General features: G+C 35.6%; 1 protein-coding gene across 1 annotated transcript; it reads left to right on the top strand.

The window, feature by feature from the left end:
* The first annotated feature begins 246 nt into the window (after positions 1–246).
* LOC138715296 (uncharacterized) lies at positions 247–24,458 on the top strand. Its single transcript, XM_069848061.1, has 5 exons — positions 247–1,851; positions 2,567–2,780; positions 10,847–11,028; positions 19,561–19,716; positions 24,016–24,458. Exons 1-5 carry the CDS (start codon positions 1,135–1,137, stop codon positions 24,118–24,120), a joined length of 1,374 nt encoding a protein of 457 aa, XP_069704162.1. The 5' UTR covers positions 247–1,134; the 3' UTR covers positions 24,121–24,458.
* Positions 24,459–26,311: the final 1,853 nt, after the last annotated feature.

Genomic DNA, 26,311 nt, shown 5'->3' with positions numbered 1-26,311 from the left:
CCCTTATAAATTCAGGAAACTTCATTTTAATGAACATATTATGATAAAGAATGTTGATTAAAATGAAGTTTTCCTGAATTTATAAACAACTTTAAACTCGTTTTTCTCAGAACTAAGAAAATGCACATTCATGGCTTTGGCATGAAGGGGACGAACTGTAGTGGAGTGTATGAATAACAAACATTTTACCGTAGTCGCTATGAATGTGACACACCCGAAGGCTTTACTGGCCCTTGTTTTTGATGCCTTGCAAGATGGGACATTATGCATCATAACTCTGAAAGTAAGAATTTTCGGGAAAAACTGTACAGAACATTTTAGTCTTATTTTCCCTTCTATGTTACTACCACAAATTTTGTACAGGTACATATGAATCACCTTGTATAACTAGAGGAAAGTGTGATACCTTTCCCTAGTTTACGAATAGTAATGTGTACTTCTTTCCATGCTAGGAGATGGTAAAGTGTCTGAAACCAAGAGTAAGTCATTGTATATCTTCGTAAGGTGAATTATGGAGCATGGAGATAGTCTTTTTAGAGCTAGGCTATAGGAAGAATGTTGTCTGAATCGGTTGCTTTCCGATCCGGGCTTGTTTAAATATTTCTTATTTCTCTGGGTGCGGCCATTGGTATGTTACGTCGCCTCAGATTAGAGAAAGATATTAGGAATCCAATATGCTAACCAAAGAGGGCGCCACAAAATAGCTCATATAAATGAACAGTTATCGATATATTTACGAATAGCTATGTTTTTTAGTGCCTACCTTCCATCCCTTTCTGAAGTAGGTCAGTTTCGAGGTTGCTCCGTCGTAATGTGGGATTGAATTTACGAATGATATTATGTTCTAGCTTTAATTTTGTGAAGTCTTAGTGTATATTGTTCATAGTTACGCTGAGAAGTGACTTGCCTTGTGTTGTATAGATAAGAGAGGAGGTGAAATGCTGCAATTGAAATATGACCTTTAATTTCACAGAATTTGAATGTTCTTTGTGCTTAAGTGTAATATACTGATACAACATGCGAGATTATGGATTTATGTATGTGACGTGTATGAGTGTTATTGTCTGTGAAATAACATTTAGAATATAGTTTAGCTGATTATTTTCTGCAGAATATTCTAGAATCGTAAACAAAATGGAAGACGAAATCCAAATGGAACCGGTTTTAAGGGTATCAGATCAGGCGGAAGTGAATGAGAAAGACAGCATTAAAACTAGTCCAGGCCAATCATATATCAATACATTCGTAAAGAAAATAGTACATGGTATCGAACTCGTCCCGAGAATGTTGTCTTCGACTCCCCCTCCAACACCTTCAACAAGCTCTTCTTTCGATAGTGAATGTGTTTTTACTCCAAAGGAAGAGGGAATTAAAGTGAAAGACGACTGTTTGAATAGTCAGGATTCTGCCGATAGCGCGAGCCATCCAGGTACAGAGGGCGAGATGAAATTTCCGTCGTATCGAGGTACGCCCGAGAGGCTTACCATAACCTCAGCAAAGAATAGGGAAGAATGTGAAAGGTTCATAACACGCGAGAAATTTTTTAGTACGCAAAGTTCTCCAGGTACACCTAACGTAAAAAGTGATCACATCTTGCTAAAAACGGGCGAAATTGAAACCGATGGGACGTCATCGGATAAATTTTTGTTGAAGTCAACTCCTTCGGACTATAAAAGCGTGTTTAATGTTGACGATGAAAATTACGTCACAAGTGAAAAAAAGACTCAGAACTCGGATGATGTCACCACTTCTGAAATTGCGAGTGTGGAATTACGGAAGGCCGAAGAAGAAGAAGAAAGCCTCGCGATTTCTAAACCACTGGAAGGATATGATGGAAGCAAAGATGAATGGGTAGGTCGACTTATATCATTTTCAATTATTAATTTGTAGATTTTTAGTTTCTGCTTTCTTGTAGTTTTAAGAGTTTAATTCCAGGAAGTGTTACTGTATACGTATGTTTAGTCAACAGTCCGAAGATTGGTTCCGTGACATCGTGAGGCAACTAAGCCATGAGATAATGTGATAGGGTGACCAGTTTCTTTGCCTCTTCATCACTTACATCGCTGATTAATTACATGCTCACTAATCAAACTTGAAATAGTGTTACAATATAGTTAGCCTAATTAGTTTTTAGAGTACAATTCATTAGTTGAGCTATACAAAAATATATAACACATAGCAAATAATAATATTATTATGTTTGTTTTCCATGGTAGATGGTAGAATTTCAGGTTCAAATCCCAGCGAATCCTGAGAAATTTGTTATGAACAAGAAGTATTGTATTGATTTAAATTTAGTGTACTTCCGCTTTCTCTGTTATCCACTTCACAGTTCCTGTAGATATAATTTATAGCCATTCTTAACCAGAATATCCTGCAATAGTTCTGCAGGAACTAGAAGTACTAGTGCTGCAGAAGGTAACGGGAAGCTATTGTTCCGTGCAATCTTAACACCAGTAATATTGTGCGTGTGAATTTTCATTTATCTTTCTGGTACTTAAAAATTAGCGATTTCTTTGAATGTATGTGTCCTTAAGTTTAATAGTTATTGTTTTTATATTTCCAGCAAAAGAACACATCTCTACTGGTTGAAGATGACATCTTATACAAGATCTTGGTAATTGGCGACCTAGGAGTTGGAAAAACATCAATAATAAGACGTTACGTAGTACGTAATTTTTCCAAGGAATACAAAGCTACGGTTGGAGTCGATTACAGTCTCAAAGTTCTCAATGAAAATGGAAAACCAACTATCCGAGTTCATCTTTGGGACATTGGAGGTGAAGCTTAAAATTCAATATTCCTTTATTATATATATATTAGCATCTTTGTTTGTTTTAACATAAAGTAATAGTAGTCTTTTGCTTATTAAGGAAACTTTTGGTAAATTCTTGTTTTATTATTCATTTAGACCTACAGGCAAATAATTTTTACCATAACAATGGAAGGAGTCCATAATTGTACATATATTTAAGAAGGGGGAAAAGACTAACTGTAGTAACTTTCGAGGAATATCTATCACTTTTATTGTGTAATATTCTTTTGAGAAGATTAACTCCGTATGTAGGTGATATTATTGGGGATCATCAATGTTTAGGCGTAATAGATTGACTATTGATAAATTTTTTTTGTATTGGAGAAAAAGATGGGAGTAGGTCTATAAGGGCACAGTACATAAGCTATTCATAGATTTCAAAAAGGCATATGTCTCTGTTAAGAGAGAAGTTTTATATAATATTCTTACTGAATTTGGTATTCCCAAGAAACTAGTTCGATTAATTAAAATAAGTTTCAGTGAAACGTACAGCAGTGTCAGTATAGGCCAGTTTCTGTCTGACGCTTTTCCAATGTACTACGGACTAAAGCAAGGAGATGCACTATCACTTTTACTTTCTAACTTGGCTCTAAAATATGCCATTAGGAAAGTCCAAGAAAACAGAGGGTTTGGAATTGAAGGGGTTAGATCAGTTACTTGTTTATTCGGATAACGTGAATATGTTAGGAGAAAATCCATAAACTAATAGGGAAAACAAGGGAATTTTACTTGAAACAAGTCTGATAGGTTTGGAAGTAAATCCCGAAAAAACAAAGTATATGATTATGTCCCGTGACCAGAACATAGTACGAAATAGAAATATAAAAATTGGAAATTTATCCTTTGAAGACGTGGAAAAATTCAAATACCTTGGAGCAACAGTAACAAATATAAATGACACTCGGGAAGAAATTGAACGCAGAATAAATATACTATCTTTCAGGGTGATAAGAAAACCATCTTATCAAATATAAGATCCTACTTCAAGACCTACAGCAGAATTCACTGGTAAGTTTGGAGAAACGGTGGCAATTGACAAGGAATCGAGATTTTTGTGAAATAGTTTTGGTTTACAACCGATAGAAGATCCTGAAAGTTTATAGCTTGAATTGATTAATGTACAGAACAGCACGCCACTCAGATTCCAGTGAAATCAGGAATCGAACTGTTTGTAATGCTGCCTAAGTCAGAATTTCCAAATATACTCTTTGCTTCTATATATATATACTGTATGTGCTTGAGTCAGAGTTTAATACAAGAAAGAAGTGTAAAAGCTCTCAATGTACAGAAAGAGCTTAGAAATAAGTTTATTTCATCTGCCGTGACATGTAAAAATACTTCCTTGAATTAGTGAATGTTTTCGAATCCAGACTATTACCTTTCTGAGAACAGAGGAATACTCTTTAATGTATAAAGACTTGTAAATTTCTCACGTTCTATATTTCAAATAAGACATATAATAGAAATATTAACACATAGTGCAATAATAAATAGCCTAAGTCTTGTAGCTATGTTTGGTGTATCTTGAAAAGGTTCTATTCAGTTTGTGTTTGCAGTACTAAACTAATTTACAAAGCTAGGAAATAATATAATTTTGTTATGTGTGTTTAGGTACAGTCTGTCAAAAATTACTATAATTATTGTACCATACGGCATTCTAAATATCAAATCATGGAGTAGATATCACGACCACCTGCATGAGCCGCCAGAGCGCACCGTGGCAATGAACTGCTTTTGCAGCAAAACTACAAACAACTTGTAACTGCTACGATTGGTTCCGTCTGTCTTTCTCTCTTTCAAGGTTTTTTAGCACTTTGTGAGCACGAGTTGCCCATCCATGGGCATAGCTGACATCGGTCGATTTTTTTAAAACATAGCTATCCCACCACCTGTATTTCCTGCTCCCACAGGTAACCTATCCGAATTGTAGCCTATAAAATTTATATTATGTGAATAAATATGAACAATTAATAAAAAGTCAACTGTTCAAATTTATGTAACTTTATTTCTATTAGCTCATATCAATTTCCTTCCATATGGCGTAATAAAATCAGTGTTTTAATTATCTATACAGAGATGACTTCACTGCACTGTATAGAAACATATTTCTCGCTGTAGTGTGAAGAAAAAGCATTGCTAGCCGTCTCCACACATATTGCATAGTTCATAGTTCTCGGTGTAGTGTGTTACGGGCCTTATTTTTTTTTACAGCTACCGTTAAATTTAATATGTGCTGTCAGGTACGGACAGTAAAAAGTTTTGTTCAAGCTTTAAAGCAATTTGAATCCTTCGTAAACTTACTGAGATTACGTAAAGACAGATCAGTCAATTAAGTGTGGCCTCACTCACTCACAAAAATTCCGCTGAACTTTCTCTTGCAACAAACTCATGTTCACTGTACTTTGGGATAGGAAAGGAGTACTGCTGGTGGATTTCATGGAATGAGGCACTATAATCAATGCAGAGGTGTTTTGCCAGACTTAGAAATGTTTGAGGAGGGGCATTCAGCGTTCAGCCATAGCAGAAATCACAGGCGACATAATTCTATGACGAGGAAGCGTAGGACGTTTGAGACAGTCATGTGTTTATAACATGAATAACAGAGGTCGTTTGGGACGGTGAGTTTAAATAATCGTGTATTAGTTTACCTGAATAACAAAGGTCATTTGGGACGAATTGTATGTTTGTTTACCTGAATAACAGAGATCGTTTGGGATCCTATAAATTTCTCACATAAACAACGCTAGTAGTAGTCACTTTAGGGGGCGATAACCTGAGTGTGAAATGCTATATTTCGTCATTTTACAGCAAATCCAATGGCGGTTTTTTGCTTCTTCATGTTCAATTTCTTCGTCACCAGTCTCCCTCTTATCTTCTTCAGACGAATATCTACTTCGTCTATCAGTGGACATGATATGAGTTAATATCTATTCCTGGTAAAGTCTTTGCATTTTTTAAGCAATTTCTTATTTTCCTGTAGGTCTACCAGTATATAGTCTATCTGAGACCTGTTTTCGTCCTTTAGGCATGTCCATGTGTATCTTCTTCGCTTATGTTGGTGGAATAATGTATTTTCTACAATCATTGCATTTCTTTTACAGAAATCGCCAATGATTCTCCTCTGTCATTTCTTTTTCCCAACCTATATTTTCCAATTGTTCTTCCATCTTGTCCTTCTACTACTGCGTTCCAGTCGACCATTAGGATTACGCATGCTCCCTTCTTCTCCTTCTCAACTATCTCGTCTATCTTGCCATAGCTTTCTTCCACTTCCTCGTCTGCTAATCCACTATGTGGCATATAAACTTGCACTAGCACCAAGTCTATTTTCTTGCCTAGTAGTCTCACCATTATTATCCATCATGTACAATTGTCAAAAAAAAAAAAAAAAAAAAAAAAAAGTTGCCGCACTCGTGAACAGCGAATATTTTCTAAGCCCACTTCGGGTCACGGCGATGTTACACGATGCTTGTGCTTTTAGAAGCAGTTCCGGAACTATGGAATCATTCCATATCTGCGCCTCGTAGACCAGCGCTAGAGAGCTCGCTTAATGATTTGAAGGTTGTGAGTTCGGGCCTTGTTCAAGTTTTTATTTTATTTTTTAATCGTTCTTTAGCGATATAAATACTGCATTATTCAAATTATCATTTATATTCTGTTATCGTTCTTTATCGATATGAATAATGTTCAAGTTATTTATATTTTATCGTTCCTTTAGCGATATATATAATATAATATAATATAATATAATATAATATAATATAATATAATATAATATAATATAATATAATATAATATAATATAATATAATATTCAAGTTATAATTTGTTATATTCTGTTATCGTTCTTTAGCGACGTGAATAATATTCAAATTATCATTTGTATTCTGTTATCGTTCATTAGCGATATAAATAATATTCAAATTATCATTTGTATTCTGTTATCGTTCGTCAGCGATATAAATAATATTCAAATTATCATTTGTATTCTGTTATCGTTCGTTAGCGATATAAGTAATATACATTTAATGTTAGGTTTAGAACAATACAGCTGCCTAATACGAGTGTTAGTTTTTTCTTCTTATACTGTTATATTATTACATTATAATATCCTGTAACATAATAAATTGGAAAAGTGTCACGAGGATTTGAGCCTGATACATTGACATTTCAATTCCGAATTTCGGGACGTCCGACGTTCCTACGTTCTTCCGACTGAGCTATGTCATTTACCTGGCATTAACGTAATTCAGCGCATTGTCAGAAACAGTACAACTGAACATTCATTTTAATTATATTCTGAATATTTAATAATGATATAAAAAGGTTACGTTTATGACAATAATATTTGTAGTTGTAATACCAGCTGCAACAGCAGCAGTGTTAATAGCAGCATTGATTAAGGACGTATTGCGTGGATACAGTTCAATACAGATTTTTCGAAAACAAATTACGACACTGAGGTCGAGATTATAAAATAATTATATTCTTCTTAACTCTGTGGACTTTGTTTGAAAATGATATATTTATTAATAGGAATCTAACAAATATTTATATTATTATTTCCTAATTAAATATAATATATTTTTAGTATAATGAATGTTTTGCTGTTATTTTAAGACCTAGGTAGAGGCTAATTCTCTGAGGAAACCACGACGCCATTTCTGCCTGCGACTTTGACTGACATGGCTCCACAAAGAGGTGCAGGAACGAATGAAAGTATAATACGGGCTATGGTTCATCTTGGTTTTTCGGCATCCGAGGCAGGTAGGCGTTTCAACGTTTCAATAAGAACAGCCCGGAGATGGATGCAAAATTATCAACGCTCGGCAATTTTTGGCCGATAAGCTGGGAGTGTTAGAAGGAAAATTTCAACACCACAACAGGACGCCAGATTAGTGGCAGAGGTTGAAAGGAATCCCTTTCATACCGCTGCTACTTTGAAGGCAGTTGTTAATTTCCCTGGCCACGACCAGACCGTGAGAAATCGTTTAAGGACCGCCAATTTGAGATCTCGACGTGCCATTCCTAGGGAAGTTCATAAGGAAGAGCATATAGAAGAGCATTTAGTCTTTGCAGTGGGAAATGGTGATCGGGATTGGAAAAGAGTAATCTTTTCTGATGAAGTCGCCTTTTCTACTACAAAGTAAGGACCCACTCTTGTATATCGTCCTCATGGTACCCGATTCGACAACAGATACGCTGCCATGCGTGCCCGCAGTGGTAGAGTGTCTGTGTCGTGTTGAAATTCTTCAATTTTTAGCAGGATAATCATCCAGTCCACACATTTCAATTGATTCGGGACTGGTTTGCGAGGAGACAGGATATTGAATTGATAGACTGGCCTCGTCGCTCTCCGGACTTGAACCCTTTAGAGAATACGTGGGCTCAAGTAAAGAAGCATATGCGGAAAAATTGGCCCAATCCCCCTCCAAGACGCCCTGATGATTTGTGGAAGCTCGTCCATGGTCCCTGGGATGCCGTGACTGAGAACAGTCGGTATTTGAAAACACTAGTCGATTCCATGCCTACTCGACTGCAAGATGTGATCGAGATGTGAGGAAGATGGACTAAATATTGAATCGTCGCTTTTTTTTTTTTTTGAACTTTTAATTTTTTAAGACAGACGCCTGTAACTTTGTTTTGTTTATGCCACGAAAGATATTTGTGTTGAGAATATAACCTTTCTTTCAATTTGCAGGCATAATGTCATAATAAATAATGACACAGTCATGGCATAATACATTCATGAAACTGATGTTAATTACTAAAACAGTTATAAAAGAAACAGAAACAATTATATTTTCTCTCACTCCTGAAAAAAAATGAAAAGCATTAGGTTGTGTTCGAACGCACGACCTTACGAACACTTGCCCGAAACGCTACCATTACGCTACAGATTAACACACAAAAACTTTCATTCTGACTGTAGATATCAGGCCACGTGGTCCAACAACATGTAACATCACCTGTCTCCGAATTGTACCGGATATATCCGAAGGGAACTTTGTGTCTAGAGAGCGGCCACTTTTTCTTTTGAAAACTGTACGTAAGGCACTGGTATCGCTTTATCTTTCACATGTGGCCCTAATAATACACCAACACCATGACTTCCTTTGCACTCACCATTTCAATAAAACAACCAATATTCATCACTTACCAACTCACCACTATTTTCCCACATCGCTACTGATAATCCCATCACATCTACTCTGTTTCTTCTAATTTTTGCCTTTAAATTTTCCAACTTACCTGGCTGCAGAAGAGTTCTTACATTCCACGTTCCAATCCTCAATCTACTTTTCTTCTTCTGTCTGTTGAGTTGCTTCATAATGTGTCCTTCTCCAGCATCCCCCCCCCCCGGACATCCGAATGGGGGGATAGTTTACGTCCTGACTCTTTTACGGCGGAAAGACGCATGATGCCATGTTTGCAGTTTTTCTTGGGAAAGAAAAATACTGCAGCTTCCCGTTGTTTTCCACACACCACTCTCTTTTTCTCATCTTAAAAGATCCCAGGGGGCCCCAGCGTGAAGGTGAGGAGAATGGATTTGACTAATTAGGCTCTCCGAAGTTTACCGAAATCCACTCCAAGGGTTAAATATCAGTTATCAGGATTTTGACCTTATAAGAGACCGGGAAATCACAATTAGTCTTTGCCCCCCTTCTATTGGTAGTTGAATTAATGGAGGCGCTTGTAGAAATAAATCAGTAACGTGGTATTGCCTTTGGAAAGAGATTTTTACACGTTCGGTGTCATAGACTGTGGTCTCTAATTCCAATATTGAAAGCAGATGTTACAAGTTGATTAGTTCCTGATACCTTCAAAGGCGGAAAGCATGTTAGAAAATCCAATGATACGTTTATCCTGTGCTTCAATTCGATTTACGATAATCCATTACTGCGTCAGTCTGGGCTTGTGATTGGTTCAATTCATCCTTTCAGCTTGAATATAAAAGCATACAGCTACTGAGCTAAGTTTACGTCGGTACATTATGTCCATACAGGGTGTTTAAAAATATTGTAAAAATCTTCGTGGGGTGATAGGGCAGGAAATTTGGAGCAGTTTGAGACAGGGAATGCATTTCTACCTAAGTTTCCATTCAGAACTACGTCATTGTGTTAATCTCTGCAGGTAGGCAAACTGCTTGAAATTGAAGATCCTTTTGGTGTCTAGTAAACATGCATTCCATCTCTTAAAAGACTGCCCTACCACCCCAAAAAGTTTTTAAGATTCTTTTGAAACACGTACACAGTTACCAGACAGAGATTAGCACTTTTACAATAACGTAGCTCTGAAAGGAGACATAGGCGGACATGTATTTCCTATCTCAAATGGCTCAGAATGTCCTTCCCTACCACACAGCTACAATTTTTATAATCTTTTTAAAACATCCTCTTTATGAACATACTGTAAATGGCTACATTTATTAGAGTATGTTCTAGCTTTCATGTCAACGTGAAGTGTACTTGCCTTTGCATTTCGAATGAGGCTTTTCTTCCTTACGTTCTCTCTGCTCTTTTAAGTTGCATCTTCTTTTCGGTTTTTCTGTATAAAAATTATCTTAGCCTCTTCGCAGAGGAATAGAGTACTCCAGAGCCAAACAGAACAAGGAAATGAAACTCATATTCCTATTTTGTCAGTTCTGGAACTCTTGCAAGGACACTCGATCACGAGTATCTTTCACATTTGTTTCCCTTCCAAAGCTCTCTTTTGCATCTTGATAAACCATATTCTTGCTGTTGTTACATTTGTCGACGTAGCTGAACACAAACAGAAGGCTATTCGATTTTGCTTACTTCTTTGCCTCGTGAAACCACGTCATGGAATAAAAATAGTGGTAGAACTACCACGCTAATCATAAACTACTGATTTAAAAAGTTAATTCTATAAGGGTTAGTAATAAAAGTTACGTTTCGTAGAAATTTGCTTGCTTGAATAACTCCTCAAAATAGAAGTAATAACTGTGATAAAAAGGACATAGGCCTATAGTTGTTTTCATAACATAAACTTCATTGTGTTTCAATTACAGGTGAGGAAAGATTCAGATGTTTGACACGTATATATTACAAACATGCTCAAGGAGCATGTATAGTTTTTGACGTCAGGAACGGAAGCACATTTGATGCTGTTACTAAATGGAAGCAAGATTTGGATTGTAAAGTGACTCTATCAGATGGAAATCCCATACCTTGTGTGCTGTTGGCCAATAAGGTGAGATAGATTTAAGTTTAGTGAGTTTAAAAGCTGCAAGTAAAAGCTAAATTCAGACATTTTTAGATCTGCTTAAATGTATGCACTATGGCACATTTCGTGCTCGATCTGTCCACTCATATTTAAAGAAAAGTTAAGCTCTTACTGGACTGTGATAAAAGGTTTGTCGATTAAATTTAAATTGGTTTATTCCAAACTGACCCCTTATGTTGGTATGGTAAATGAACGGCAACTGGTGTAAATATACCATGTGACAAATTATTTCTGAACAGCTATATTTAACGAAGTGTTTTGTGGTCTTATTTTTGTTCCTAATCTGCTTAGTGAAGGAAAGCATCTGATTTTTTGGAAAGACTGCTGTTGCTGCTACTAAGACTACGATTACTACTAAAAATAATAACAATAATAATATTAATAATAATAATAATAGTAGTACAAAGTTCGAATCCCGAAGAGTTGGAGACGATGCTGCAGAGAACAGAGGCGCGCCATCCGTGCTGATGAGAAAATTGAACTTCGTGGACTGATAGCGATAGACTTCCCTTTTTTTGTGTTCTGTAAAGTAATGCCCACTTATTTCCTTTTCTCTTTCGAACTGCACACCTCTGTCTAAGTGAAAAAAGTGACCAACAGATCCTTGCATGCTTTATTTCTTTCTCCTTCTTAACTTCCATTCTTTTCTTGTTAGGCCTACGTCAAATATTGTGTCAAATCATCAGGATTAGTCTGATATGGTACAACGAAGCATCCAAAGGTCAATGATGTAGTAATTGTTGCTCTGAGACTGCTTTCGATATGGGTTCGAATCCGACTTGGTCTGATTACTTGATTGAGTTCTTCCGAGGTTTCCCCCCCCAAATGTATACTGACACTTAGTCCAGTGACGAATATTCGGACTCATCTCTCCTAAATGTCGTCCCGCTATTGTCAGTCCTATGGATACTAGATAACCACGTTATTGTTACAGATTTGCTAAATAAACGGTAAAAATTTTTACAGATTCAACTTCTGAAATAACTGTGCTAAACAACGATTGAGTTATAAAATGATAAGAGATGGTGTCTGCTATGACAAGTTTTCAATAGAAAAGTATTGAAGTCTCCAGTGTGTTGCTGAATATATATTTTTCATAATGAATGACTGTATAATAATAATAATAATAATAATAATAATAATAATAATAATAATAATAGCAATAAGAAGTTTATTGATATAAAAATATACAAATAAATGTAAATATACAAAGTTTCTAGTATTCTTCTGAAAGAATGTGATCTCATGCTAAGGGGAGGATTGAATACGTAAAAAATTTGCATAGATACATTATAATAAATAACATTAAAAATGTTAATTAAGATTCACTAATAACAAAGTGCTTATATGCATTTTTAAATTTAAAACTCTTTGAATAACAATTAAATAGATGGGTATTTCTTTATTAATTTGTTATAAATTCTAGGACCAATGTTACTACTATGATTAAAAGCAGTGGTCGTTAAACAAATTTGGGTTCAAGCGAATGTATTGTATCCATGCCTTTAGTCTTGTGTTTGAGAGTATATGATATTAAATATATGCAATCTTTATTTTTAATAATATACTGATATACGTCGATCATTCTTTAGATGAACTTCATATCGAGGATAAAATTATCAGTAGAATGTGTGGCACTATCGATCCTTTCACCTAACCTCTTGTGACTTTTACTGTATCTCTGGTCTGGGGCACTCTAAAACACGAAATGTACAAAAATAATACACCCTGAGAGGCATGAAAAACGGTAAGTATTCGATAAAATAGTGCTTCTATTTTTCAACTGAAGCTGCAACGTTAGTGCGTCACTTCTTAGCCAGCTGTGATAAATAATTGAAAAAAGAAGCCAGTTGTTTGTTTTGTTTTTAAGTTGAGTGAGTAAATGTTTTAGCTACTTATACTTAAAAATTAGACTTCGTTGAATTTCCACACGCAGCATGCAATCAGGTTGCCGATGTACGGTAGTATAGAGGAGGTGAGCGACCGCATGGTCTTGTAGCCGTAAAATGGGGCGACTTTGATACCGCGAGGTGACTTTGATCATTTACATTTAATTTAAAAAATCCCGCCTTAACAAACAAATGAAGGTTCTCAGAAAGTTGCTTCTTTGCATGTTAATTTTAACAATGGTATCGGAACATAGTTTGCAAAAATTATATTAACAACTTTTTCCATTCTTCGTGTAGCAGTCATTGTCGTTAGATGTTATTTCCTGCATATTGTGAATTCACGTATAAAATGTGAGTACCCTTATTAAAGTATTTAAATATTTATTCTGTTGCATATACTATTATTTTAAATGGTAATTGATCTATGATTAGCATTAATTAAATAAGTTTTAAATTGTAAAGTACGTATTCAATAGCAGTTTTTAGTTATTGGGGTGAGTTTGATCAGTTTCATTTCTTTATCAATTTTAGATTGAAGAAATGGGTAGGACGTACAAAAGGAAGCCAGGATCTAGAAACTACAAAAACTATTCAGATGTGAATCTTGAGGAAGCTCTTACTAAAGTAGCAACCGGCAAACTTTCAATTCGGGTAGCTTCAAACCAGTACAATATAAGTTTCGGTACACTTTATAACAAATTCAAAGGCCTTCGTACAAAGAAACCCGGTGGAAAAACTGTACTTTCAGAGTTAGAGGAAAAATGCATTATACGTGAAATTGTAAAATGCGGCGATTGGGGTTTTCCCATTAGTATGTTGGATCTGCGTCTGGTCATCAAACATTATTTGGACACTAAAGGGCGAACATGCACTTCTTTGAAAAACAATTTACCAGGAAAAGATCTAGTTTACTCAATGCTAAAGAGACACAAATCTGAAGCATCACAAAGACTTTGTGCTAACATTAAACCAACCAGAGATTGTCTGTCACACGCAACAATACGCGATTATTTCAAGAATTTGGCCTCAACAATTGCTGATGTGTCTCCTTCCAATATTTATAATTTTGACGAAACAAACTTAAGTGACTATCCCGGTAAAAGTAATTTCATTTTCAGAAGAGGTGTGAAATACCCAGAGAGGGTAGTAAACTTCTCAAAGTCTGCCACATCTATTATGATGTGCGGCTCTGCAGATGGGACATTGTTGCCACCGTACATTGTGTATAAAAGTGAATGTATGTGGGATACCTGGTGTCAAAATGGACCAAAGGGAGCACCATGTTGTACCAAGCAATGTTGTTCTCAAGATTCTCGCTATGCACGAACTAAACATGGTTGGTTTGATGCTCAAACATTCCAAGATTGGTTCCAACTTACATTTCTGCCTCATGCTAAAAGATTACCTGGTCGCAAAGTGGTCATTGGGGATAATTTGTCTTCACACATCAACAACAGTGTCATTAAGTTATGTCAGGAAAACAGTATTTCTTTTGTGTGTTTACCACCGAATGCCACACACTTATGTCAACTCCTTGATGTGTGCTTTTTCCGTGCTATGAAAGAAGTGTGGAGAAAGCAACTATTGGAATGGAAACAAAAATATCCAAGATGTAAAATACTGCCAAAAGAAAAAATTCCTACTCTTCTGAGAAACACACTTATAGATTTGAACGGACCTTCTGGCAATAAGATATGTGAAAATTTGATCAGCGGTTTTCGTGCTACAGGAATTTTCCCACTACATGAAGATAAAGTCCTTTCAAAGTTACCGGAAGCCCAAGAGGAGTCAACATTGGGGCAACAAGTGAATGATACTCTCACACAATTTCTTCAGTCTCAAAGGACTGCGTTGGAGCCAGCAATAAGAAGAAAGCGAAATCGTCTGAATGTAGAGCCTGGACGAAGTATTACTGCACCACACGAATCGTCAAGTGACTCTGATGTAGATACTTCACATGACGAAACCAGTACTTCCGATGATTCAACTGAAAGTTCATCGGAAGGAAACGGCGAAACCCCTGAAACACTGAGTGGGAAGGATGGAAAAGAAATTGAAGTTGGAAATTTTGTATTGGTAAACTTTTGTTTCAGCTCTAAGAAAAGTCAGGTTTATAGATATGTTTGTAAAGTCCTACAGATAAACAGTTCTACACGTGAGGTAAATCATTTTCTCATACGAGAAAATCGATTGAAAATAAGTGTGCCTTCAAACCAGTTAAAGACGATGTGTCCACTGTCAGTGTGATACACATCATAAAAGTACTTCCAGATCCAGATTTGAATGCAGCAGATGATGGGGATGTGTACACTTTTCAACAGAATGTTGATATAAAGGAATTTTGTTAATCTGTGTTACATGCAATAAGAAAATACGTATACTTTGTAATGCTTTTGTATGGAACTACTGTAGGCCCTATAGATGTTGTGTGTTGATTGAAAAAAAATATTTTTGATTGTATGATGTGTTTGAAATAAATTAAACAGTTGATCAAAGTCACCCCCTCAAAAAAAAAATCAAAGGTGAATATAAGAAAAATTAAAAAAAAAAAAAAAAAATCAAACTTTTTTTTCCCACAGAATCGTTAGTTTGAGGGTCGTCTTTGATAATTGCTAATAAACTTACGGCCGATCTAATTCACCCCACTCTGAGTATGTCTTTGATCAGTGAAATTTTCGGTATTTTGGGTATCTGAAATGCATACGAATTAAATGTAGGGCACATGATAGCTGTCCCCAACGCAATATACAGGGCGTTTTCAAGTTTAAAAAAATGAATATTTTTGAAATTACTTTATGTTGAAAATTAAAAGTGATCAATCTCGCCCCCATTCATGTTAAGAGTTGTGACCGGTCCAATAAACAGAGCAGATACAGCTAATGTATACCTATGTAAGCACCTGTTTTTGCATTGCTGTGGTAGGAATAGTCAAAGTTTAACATCTGTTTAGTGCAGACAAGAATTCAATCAAACATACTAAAATGAGAGTGTTGCTGTTACAAATAATTGCCCCTGGAATACCCTTACCCCCCGCAGCCGGTCTTGACCCGTTACTATTAATTATTATGCAGAACATTACGGAAAAATAATGGAGGTAATTGATGCATTGGATAGCACAGACAGTTCCGCTATTGCAGATGTAAAATCATTTCCTTCTGAACAGCTATTGGAAGATATTCTGTTCATTGATTCTAATTTTAAAACCGTGTCCAAAAGCATCATCCTGTTAGAATCGTCTAAACTAAACTCTCAGAAGCCCTAAATATAGTATCACAAACCGTTATCCAAAATAAAAATTCATTAATTTCAGAAAAAGTGAATTGTAAGTTGAGAAAAATTATTGCTAAAAATTCTGCTTATTCACAACTTCGTACTATAAATGATGTATTATCAGGTCGCGACAAGACATCTGAAGTTGGCGTACTAAAAAGTAGTAACTTTCCGTTCTTCAAATATGTATGTATTACATCGTGTGATGTTGAACGTACATTTTCCCAAAATAAAAACTGTTTAACTGACCATCGGAGGAGGTTACTTTGCAGTCGTTCAAAATGTACGTAACTCTTCACTGCAATGCACATATTCAAGGATGATGTGAGAATCTTACATTAAATTTTAAGAGTTAATATATCTCAGTATAAATAATAGTGTATTTACATGTTTAGACATTTCCTACTTCAATTTTCATTCATTATATTTCTTGAATGCAGATTACAAGTTTTATTGTAACCGCAGTATATTGCTCAGTGTTTATATCAGAGGCATACTCCATCCGTTGCACGCCCCTTTCTCATACAGTCTATACTGCGTGCGTAGTAAACCTTACGATTCTCGTGGCAATTCCAGGAAGTCTATTAATAATACTTGACATTAATAGTTTGCAGTGTGTCGAATTAACGATACTATGCTGCATATCACCGATCGCAAACTATCTACGGAACCGGAGCCTGTGAGCGGTTCGCCGAGAGCCGTGTTGCCGAACTGCGATTTCTCTACAATTTATTCACCCAGTATATTAAAACAGAGACCACTTTTACGAACCTGTTGATACTCTAGACCAGACGTCTCCAAAAGCGTACTCGCGAGTAAGCCCCTGAACGGAACCGAAGCCAGTACGTAATGAGCGCGCTCCGCTTCACCCATCCCCACCTGTACTGTACTCAATGTTTATGCGCAAAAGAAGAGCAGTGGCGGACTGCCATTATCATTGTGTTGGTCGGCGTGTTCCACCTTTTCACAATGTCTTCTAATCATGGACGTAGTACATTCAAGGATGAATAGGAAGAGACAATTTTTTTTTTGAGTTAGTGGGGAGAATGTGAAATGCTTAATTTGTTCGAAAATTCTTAAGGGTGTGTTAAAATTCAACATGCGACGACAATACTCGACTCTTCACAAAGAATATCATACAATTACAGGCATGTTGGACATGTGGAAATAATTTATTTTGGAACTATCTGTATAATTGTTGGTTATACATAATAATCAGTATATTACAATACGTTTACACTCAGTTCCGCATGACAAACATATGTTTTTCGTTTAATTTTAGGTGAAATGCGTAAGCCTACAAATGTTTTGATAAATATAAAACAAGAAAATACAAACACAAATCACACACGTGTCCTCAGTATTAAACAAAAAAGTCTTTTGCTAGCTATGTTTTAGCTTGGAATATTGGAAAATCAATGAAGCCCTTTACAGAAGCATCATTTGTAAAATCGTGCATACAGGACGTTACTAAAATACTGTGTCCAGAACAAAGTCAAAGTTTAAGAAAATTAAAATGTTTCCAATTACAGTTCAGAGAAGGAATTTCAAGATTGTAAATGTAATTGAATCTGAAGTCGAAACCACAATTAACCAGTTTGTAGCTTACTCACTTGCACTTGGACGAAAGCACAGATAGAAATGACAAAGCTCACCTAGCCATTTTCATCCGAGGAATTAATGAACATTTTACTGTGTCTGAATGTCTTCTAGATGTAATTACAAAATACAACTGGAGAAGATCTTGTCCAGGCACTGAAAGGCACCATAGAACAGCAGAGGTTGAATTTGCAATGGCTTGTGTCAATAACAACAGACGGGGCTCCAGCTTCATAGTGTGTCAAAATAATATACAAACATATGATAATTCTTCTTATTCTTTTGATATTATTTGTAAACTTAAGGAGATCGTTGCCACGATCCCCCACTGATCGCTCCCATCTGTTGAGGTACGAGTCTCATCCCCTTCTCTAGTCTTTCAGCAAGATGTGTTCGGCGGGCAGCATCGAGAGCACGAATGACGATACGCTTTTTGGAGACCTCTGTTCTAGACTTACCTATTGCGTTTATCATTCAAGGTTCATTAATGTTAAAGGTTCATTATGTACGGCAATACTTTTATTAATAATTGATGGTGATTATTCTCATTTGGAACAAAAAATGCACTTCATATGTGACGAGGTACTTGAGCTGAACATTAAATATAGAGAAACATGTGGGTGGGGGCATGAAGATAGAACTTCATGCTTTCATGACCTTGGCCACGGGAGTTTTTGCTGGAGGAAAAGATATCTTTATAAGATATATTGCATGGCGTACTCTCCCTATTTCCTCTGAAATGAACTATTTTCCATAGAGTAAACTAGGGTAACATTCACCATAAAAAAGAGATTTAAACCATGATATCAGGCACACTGAACATATTTTTCATGTTCAATTTTTTTTTCTGTATTTATTAACTATTTTTTTTATTACTTTAAGTCACAAATAGGCCGATGTACTTTATTATTTTTTTATGGTCAAGTTTAGTTCACTTTACAGTACATTTCCAGTTTTCGCACATATGCTATCTATTCTTAACTTCTTATCTCTCTTATACGATACGCAATGCACATGCTCTTGCTGTTAATATGATGAGGTGCGAACAAATTATCATAACATTTGTTTATAAAGAAATATTAATTTCAAATAACAAATAAATTATATCTACTTTTATTTACAATAGGTAAGCCAATAATGTAGCAAATGTTTCATTTCAGCAAAATCACTAACTAGTTTTTCTTTTATTCCTTAAGCGTTCATGAAAATGGAATATTTTAATATAACAAGTACAGTTTGGGTCTATCACACATTTTTATTTAATAATAATATAAATTATTATTGTTTTTTTAATATTAAACACGGGGGTGGGCAATTTCCCCTATTACATATCTGACCTCGACACTAGGATGAAGTAGTGTAGTCAGTACAGGGAATGACCAGTGTCGCCGCTGAAAGACTCTGTACTCAATTTGGCAGGAAGATGAATGGGCATCGAAGTCATTTTCGAAGTTCTGCAACGAGAAATATCCCTTATCCCCTAACCTCTTGGGATTCAACTCGAGGGCTTCCATTTAACTGTACGAATTGAGCTACTGGGCTACCTGAACATAAAAAGAGACGCAAGAAAAAATTATCTCAGTTCATCGTAAATCGGATACCAACCTGTGTATAAAGTTGAACAATTTTTTTGTTTAATGTCCTATTTCGTCTGGCAACTATGAACTTTTCACTTTTCTCAGTATTCGTAATTGTTTTTTTACTAGATTAGTCATATGTAATACAAAGTCATGTGTTTCAGTGTGATGCTGACCTAATCGGCAAAGTTAAATATCCTGTCGACATGGACGAGTATTGCAGGCAGCTTGGATTCATTGACTGGATTGAGACTTCAGCGAAAGATGATATAAACATTACATATTCATTCAGGTGCTTAATAGATGAGATACAGAAAGTGGTAAGTATTACTGTCCATCTACCATTGCAACTCACTTCTCAGTATTAACCAGTTCTCAAGTTACCATATAAAATTGTTGGCTGGTTGATTACTAGAATCCCCAAATATAGTTCGTTTTTATCACTTGGACTCTGCTTACTCACTTACTTACAAATGACTTTTAAGGAACCCAGAGTTTCATTGCCGCCCTCACATAAGCCCGCCGTCGGTCCCTATCCTGTTCAAAATTAATCCAGTCCCTATCATCATATCCCACCTCCCTCAAATCCATTTTAATATTATACTCCCATCTACGTCTCGATCTCCCCAAAGGTTTTATTTCCCTCCGGCCTCCCAACTAACACTCTATAAACATTTCTGGATTAGCTCATACGTGCTACATGCTCTGCCCATCTCAAACGTCTGGATTTATTGTTCCTAATTATGTCAGGAGAAGAATACAATGCGTGCAGTTCTGCGTTGTGTAACTTTCTACATTCTCCTGTAACTTCATCCCTCTCAGCCCCAAATATTTTTCATAGAACCTTATTCTCAAACACCCTTAATCTCTGCTCCTCTCTCAAAGTGAGAGTCCAAGTTTCACAACCATACAGAACAACCAGTAGTATAAATGTCTAACTTTCAGATTTCTTGGACTGGAAAAGTCTATGTGCATTTCTGAAGCATGAACACTTGGAAAGGCGAAATTAACTCCGATGGTGTAACTGATGGAAAGGATGACTAGCGTATTTAAATTTCGATATAGGCGAGATTCGGTAAATTTTACTTGGAGTCCTCTTGTTTAGAATTTTTTTTTGCATGTTGGTAGTATTATATGGAATCTAAAATATTTATTAGAACTGTAGCTTGGGAATTTTTCCCTGTACAAGTTTTGAACAAACATCTATTCGTTTTCTGGTGCGAAGGGGGTGAAAAGGTTATTCTCTTTCTTAGGATTTTTAGGTGAAGCGAGGCATCATAACTAAATGGGAAAAAATATAAGAGGGAGCTTAAAATAACGTGAAAAATAAACTGAATAAAAAAAAAGAGGGTTAGGTGTAGATCCCTGATTTCCATGCGTTGGCCTCGGTAGCGTAGTTGGTATAGCGCTGGGCTTCTATGCTCGAGGTTGCGGGTTCGATTCAGGCCCAGGTCGATGGTATTTAAGTGTATTTAAATGCGACAGCCTCATGTCAGTAGATTTACTGGCATGTAAAAGAATTTCTGCGGGACAAAATTTCGGCACACCGGTGACACTGATATAACCTTTGCAGTTGCGAGCGTCGTTAAATAAAACATAATTTAATTTAATTTCCATGCACTGTCAAATATTAAAACATGAATGCATTCATGCAATATCATATGACAAGACATTCACAATGATGCGAAAATATAGTAACAATATGCAAGATCAAAATTGAATTATAGGCTAGGCTACATTACGTTACATTTTTTTATTTCCTTTTAAATCAATGCACTACAACTAATTTCTCCAAATTCTCTTTTTTAGGCTCATGCGCTTATCCGACAGCATGTTTCTGAATACAGAAAATGACATTTATACTTTACAAAAAGTGACACGAGCGTACTTAGGGGAAGAAATTTGGGAGAAAGTGAAATCGGATTGTAAATCTTTTCATTTTCGCATGACCATGATCTCATCGGAAATCGAAATCACGACCATCAGATTTTGCAGCGTTATGCCTTAACCGCGACACTACCTGACCCCTAAAATACACAAGTACTTGCATTTTTATTACAACAATCACAATAAACTACATCACCTTCCGTCTTTAGAAATTCCATTCCCTCAATCCATTTAGACACAAGATCTCTTATTGCAGTTCTAACGAGAGTCATAACAACACTTCACAATTCGACACAAATGCACTATGCACTAAATTGCAGTATGTAAGCATGCTGCTTTTGCCTTCCTTTTTTGCAATATCTTATCTTCAGGCTTGTGACGAGCGGGAGTTTGGCGTTAGAAATTCCAATGGTAACAGATGAAGAGGGTTTAGTGGAAAGTTCAAAGACGCTACTGTAGTTGACAGGTAGGCTGCCATGAAACCATAATAGCTTTCTATTATTTACTTATTTATTTTTCAATAAAGAAATAACTTTGAAATACTAGATTTCAAGAAGGCACTATTACTCAGTTAATATATGCACTAAAAGACATAATATGTAATATAAAAGTCTAAATATGTGCTGTTAAATCTAAAATATTCATAATAGTATGCATTATGCATGAATTTACTTCCGAAAAAGGCCAACACATGCAAACATTCATGGAAAAAGTAGGCCTACGCTTATTTTGAATCAGTAAGTCATAAAGCGAATATCTGCAAAATTTGAGAAGTCTAAAAAGCGTATATAAAAACAAGCATTTGCATGGAAAAATCCGGGCTCAACTTATGTAATTATGAACTGAAGCAATTACTGTGAAAAATAGTCGAAGAACAATTTATTAGAGAATAATATTCCCTTCAGCAGTTCGAGGAAGGATTAAATAAAGACAGGGTTTTGTAACCACTTTATTAGCCTGAAATTCACTTGAAATTTGCGTGATATCTGTAACGCAACTTCGTAAACAATTTCAAGTGAGGAAATTTTACATTTTTTGTATTAGATACAAAATTTTCTTTCCTTTCTTTTAAAGTTAGATATTAATGTGATATTTGATAATGTTTTAGAAACTCTCAATGAAGCACTTTTAAAATTTCCTCATTTAGATTTATTACGCGTACCATAAGCTTTCGTTTGAGCCCTGGAACACGTATTCGTGTCAAAGGATGAAGTTAACTCGTTTTGTAACGAAACGTTACTTTTTTATTTCTTTACGTTTATGACTCCTGGTTGGTACAAAAATTCAAACTAACATTTAAATATTAATTTCCAAGCTCTCTTATCATTTCTAGCATTTAAATCATTTACAGACACACAAAAAATGTGTTTTCATAAATCCTGCCCCCATAAGTAAGCCCTAATTTGCATTTCTTTCTTGCCACTTGTAAGGCTTGTTATGCATAGACCTAACACTCAACACCCATTGAAGATTGGACACATGTTTATATGAACTTTGTTTTTTTAGAATAGTCCATACTACCACTCCCTAAAGCATTTACTAGACCTCTAAAATTATCCTGCACATCCTAGATTTGTTCTACTTTTGGAAAAAGCTGTACTTCTGACATTTTTTTTTTTTCGAAAAATTCATCGTTCTCCGTCGGGTTTAAATCCGCTAAGCTTGTATTCACAGGGGCAGGCAGGCAGGCGGGCGGATTTATTGAGCAATATTATACATACAGATGTACTATATTATCAGAATTTTCTCTTAAATCCAATGCACGGATCTTCTGACCGTACGTGCTGTGTGAAATAAGTTATACTTTGTAAGTTTTACCCCCCCCCCTCCACCTATGATTAGATCCAACCACTCTCTAAAAGACCACACAGATTAAAATGAAAATGGCATAAACAAAACATATTATATAATATATCCTAACCTAAAACAGGCATGAAAGTGTACAATTGAGTAGTTGCAATTATCCCTTTGTCGTTCGCACCGCAAACTTCAACAGCTGAAGTTCTAATCTGTCCCGCCTTCAAGAGGAACAATCCAGTGTTTTATTCGCATTGTCTATTCCCCATGAGGTCAAGACATGCAAGCGAACTCCTATTCTGACTTAGCATCGAGGGTGGTAAATATTTTCTCCGGATATGTTCCGATTCGACACACTGCAATAAAATATGTCTCCAGGAGTCCTTTTCTCCGCACAGTGGACAAAGGTGCTCTCCTTCTTCGTTGACAATATTATTACCCTTCCATGCCCCCAATCTTAGCCACGCTAAACCTGCTCTGCTGTCTTTGTTACAAGAATTTATGTAGTCGCACCTCCCCCAGTTAAAAATGAGGTCTGATTGTAAATGTAGTGAGGACTTTTCTGAATATTGGAGCTCAATCTCAATCTCTTGCCTCTCGATATCAATAAAACGCATCTTCACATTACGCTATATATTCCTTCTGTTATTATCTCCTTTTCTCCACACCCATTCCATCCCATTCCTATATGATGCAGCCCTCTCTGCAGTTTATAAACCCACCCCTTTTCCCCACCCCTCTCTTTGTTGAACTTTGTAGCAAATCGACCGTAAAAACGACTGATCCCCGTATCCACAGGGAAGTACCCTACCAGTAAGCACTGGACTATCGAGAACGACCGCACGGAAAGTTGTAAGATACTTTATGCTTATTCAGTATGTTTTAAAATAATCTTGGTTTTCATTATACTTCTTGTCATTTATTTAATGCTACAGGTGGCAAGAGAGAGTGAGAACTGTGCTGAACAAACTGAAGCAGATGCATTTACTCTTGACATCGGCATCAGGGCAGAAGAATGGAAGAAGAAATGCATTTGTTGAATGTGCAAATTTAAGTTCATTAAATAGAACTTCATTATCCATATTCTATAGACTGCGACACAACATTGAGGACTATATAATATGCAATTCATAGATAACGTAATTATTGTTTATCACTTCACTGAGTGAATGTTGGTATGTAATGAAGGTGATGGTTTCTTGTTTAGTTCTCCTGTTATATTAACAACATACCACTAAATACTTGTGTTTGATTATGATGTTTGGTAGTTACACGAATTGACAAATTCATTAGAGTAAGAAATATTCTGGAAAACACGAAATGGTTGAAATTTTGTAGTACATTTTAGCATATTCTTAATACGAACATTTCCATTTATTTTCACGTATATTATTATTATTATTATTATTATTATTATTATTATTATTATTATTATTATTATTATTATTATTATTATTATTGTGTAACTTTTCATAACTTCTGTGACGTGATAGTTTTTTCAACTAAGTAAAAATAGTTCGCTAGTAAAATATATTTGTAACGTTGTTTCTTTTTCCTTCGCTTATCTATGATTAGTGTATTTCAGAGTTTGTGTGTTGGAAACACATAGCTGTTTGTTAATCACGCAAATGGAATAAACTGTAAAAGAAAGTCTCTGAAACCGCTATGAGCTAACCATAAGAATCTTGTTTCTCAAACGGAAAGCCTAAATTCGAAACGTTTTCTGTAAGAAGAAACTTTGAATAAATGGATATTGATACTTGCAAATGTATCTTAATTTGTTTAGTTATCAGAGAAAATGTCATAAAATACCAATAACTGAAAATAAGTAATATTATTATTTATTTATATATACTTGTAAAATAGTTTTTCTTAATTACATAAGTTACCAGTGTACGTGTCAATCTCTTACAATACATTTTTATTTGAATTGTTTGCATTGAAGCCACAATAATGATGTTCGTAAAATATAATTATACATAAATTTGCATTTTTTACACCTTTATATATGTCAATGAAAAAAAATAATAATTCTCCCATCACCTGTTATATCCCGCGGCTATTGGATGTGATCATAATCAATCCAGAATTAACCCAAAGTGCTAGAAAATAATTATGGAACTGTGTAAATAAAGTAATTGTAGAAATCTGGAATATCGAAACCATACCAAAATAGTAGACTATTGTAAGCTAATTGTCTTCCTGTCATAAAAATGTTTGTAAATGAAAACTGGATAAATTACCGATCCTGTCGCCCATAAATGCGACGTATAAACTATTTACAAACATTTTATCCAAGTTATATAGAACCATATTAAAAAAAATATTTAGGTGATAACCAGTGAGATTTTCGTAAAGGAGGATTTACCACGAAACGTAATTACTCTGTGTTATATCAGAAAAAATATAAAAAATGCACAATTGTGGACTGGACAAGGAAAACGGTATATGTGCCAAAATGACAACGTGTGGGAAAACACAAAAAACTATACTTGCAATTACTACTTAATTTTTTCAACATAAAGAGTCTCAACATCCAATTAAGTTCCCTGCAAACATATTGAGCTGTGAAATAACCCATTACCGACAATATTGTGTAGTGTAACTGGTTCCCACATTATCAAAGTCTGACAACGATATAAATGCCATGTATAATTTCCTTGAAAACGGTACAAACAGTCGAGTGCTTTGTGAATATTAAAAGGTAGAACACTAACAATTTGATTTGTAAGCATGAGAAACTGTTTTTTTTTCTTATTGGCACAGGTCCTTGTAGAAACCATGGCACTTAGTGTCCATGAAATTTAGCATTGCCAGGAGATCTTTTTTCTTCTCTGCCTTTAAAGAGTTCTTAGGAGTCAGCATAGCAAACTTCTCCAGATTTGTAATAGACTGCAGTGTTCGTCCTCTTCTTAGAACCTGACATGTCTTCCACTGTTCAGAATCACTCAAGTTATTCCTGGTAAGGACCAATGTTGGATGATCACAAGCAATTCGAATCCATGATACTTGAGTAATGCGCAATGTTAACGTATTTAGAGCCCTATCAGCTTCTGAGGCCACACCCAAGAAGTCTTCAGATTTCATTGAAATCACTTTGAATTGTTTCTTAATTCTGGCCGACCTTACAATGTCCTGCATCTCATCAGGAACCATGGCTTTACAAACCCTCTCCCTTAGCAGTTGTGTATGACTTCCCTTGCTGCCGTAGTTTCGTATTTTCTACACACT

The sequence above is a fragment of the Periplaneta americana genome, chromosome 15 (assembly GCF_040183065.1).
Source record: "Periplaneta americana isolate PAMFEO1 chromosome 15, P.americana_PAMFEO1_priV1, whole genome shotgun sequence".
NCBI classification, from domain to species: domain Eukaryota; kingdom Metazoa; phylum Arthropoda; class Insecta; order Blattodea; family Blattidae; genus Periplaneta; species Periplaneta americana.
Note: the sequence above shows the minus strand (reverse complement) of the source record. Positions and strands in the feature narration are given on the sequence as shown.

What these genes read in the sequence shown, in the direction of transcription:
- LOC138715296 (XM_069848061.1), top strand. Translation starts at nt 1,135, where the DNA reads ATGGAAGACGAAATCCAAATGGAACCGGTTTTAAGGGTATCAGATCAG. An exon ending in GTGTGCTGTTGGCCAATAAG is followed by an intron (nt 11,029 to 19,560) that starts GTGAGATAGATT and finishes CATGTGTTTCAG; the next exon opens with TGTGATGCTGACCTAATCGG. An exon ending in TAGATGAGATACAGAAAGTG is followed by an intron (nt 19,717 to 24,015) that starts GTAAGTATTACT and finishes TTAATGCTACAG; the next exon opens with GTGGCAAGAGAGAGTGAGAA.